At 45.7% G+C, this 1,472-nt stretch overlaps 1 protein-coding gene across 1 annotated transcript in view; it reads left to right on the top strand.

Moving 5' to 3' along the window:
- Agk (acylglycerol kinase) overlaps positions 1–1,472 on the top strand; it is a 93,675-nt gene that overhangs the window by 88,620 nt on the left and 3,583 nt on the right. The window contains exon 14 of the mRNA XM_013353233.2: positions 424–494. Within this exon, the coding sequence (XP_013208687.1) occupies positions 424–494 (71 nt within the window). The remainder of the gene's footprint in view (positions 1–423; positions 495–1,472) is intronic.

Here is a 1,472-nt window from a genome sequence, read left to right on the forward strand (position 1 = left end):
TTATTTTTACTAAATCGCTGATTGGCCAGTAGTCACGCAGGAAGTAGAGGTGGGGTGGTGAGAACAGGAGAATTGTGTGAAGAGGAAAGCTCAGTCTGCAGTCATCACCCTGACAAGAGCAAGCATGATGAGAAGGCCTCACTGTTAAAGGTACCAAGCCATTTGGCTAACACAGACAAGAATTATGGGTTACTCTAAGATGTAAGAATTAGTTAATAAGAAGCCTGAGCCAATAGGCCAGCCAGTTTATAATTAACATAGGCCTCTGTGTGTTTTATTGGGACTGAACAGCTGTGGAACCAGGCAGAGAAACCTGTCAACAGATTGCTTATCATGTTTACATTTTAAATACAGACTCCTGTGGGTGACAGCTGCATTAGCCCAATTTCCATGTCTTAATGTTCATATTCTTGATCTTTCTAGAGCAAAGAAGACTTTATGAACATTTGCATCGAGCCTGATACTGTCAGCAAAGGAGATTTCGTAACCATAGGGTAAGTGCCTTGCCTTTGGGAAATGGAGGTTCATGAAATAACTTGTGTAGTCAACCCTTTCTGTTCGGAGTGGGCTGCCTACTTCAGATGGAAACCCGGCAAAGGCCTTGTCTGTCTGTCTGTCTGAGAACTCTTCTTTTTTAGAATGGGGCTGGCATTTCTGGTGCCTAAATGCTTTTGCCTCCTCTGCTCATTTTGGGAAATGAGAATGAAACAGTCTGCCTTTCAACTGAAATGAAAGAATTCCCTGTTTCTGGCATAGTCAAGGAATCGAGGTTCAGTGCAGGAGCTTCAGTGGCTCCTCCCTGGCCTTGGAACTCTAGGGTCATCTACTGGTCTGAGTACTTCGCCATCTGTAAAACAGAAGAAATCATGTCTACTGTCTCAGGACTGCTTGTCAGTCTCCAGGAGGCTTTTGACAGTGAGCCTCACTCCCCAGTATCTCTTACTGTGCATGCGTTCCCCGTCTCCCTGTTCCCAGAACATCAAGGACAAACTTGAAAGGACACTGCGTACCTGGACATTGCCCAGGTTTCCCTTTAGTAATCCAGTAGACTCTTCAGAGTTCTGCCTGATTTGTTAAGTCCTGCCTCAGCTGGAACTTCATTGGCTGAGAATTCTGTAACCCTCCAGACATCTCCCAAGTATCTGTGGAGCTGTGTGTTCCCATGCCAACCAGTAATCTGCTCAGCTGCCTTTGCATTGTCCTGGTGCTCCCTCTCGTGCCCACTTAGGGATTGGACATTGCTGCTGTTGCAGCTGCATCTCCATGGCTGCGTCATTATCGATTCCAGCGTGGGCAGCAGAATGGCTTTCATTAATCTGTGTTGTTCTTGCCTTTGATACAAATTCTTCAGATACTGAATGGCTCCTTGCAGCCTTTGATTATTCTCGGTGTATAGTAAAGGAAGAAGGAAAGGCTGTCCCTCTACAGTGTGCACAGATCACACTGTATCTTGAGTGATTGTGGCTAGTGGT

Source organism: Microtus ochrogaster, unplaced genomic scaffold (assembly GCF_000317375.1).
Source record: "Microtus ochrogaster isolate Prairie Vole_2 unplaced genomic scaffold, MicOch1.0 UNK4, whole genome shotgun sequence".
Taxonomy (NCBI): Eukaryota; Metazoa; Chordata; class Mammalia; order Rodentia; family Cricetidae; genus Microtus; species Microtus ochrogaster.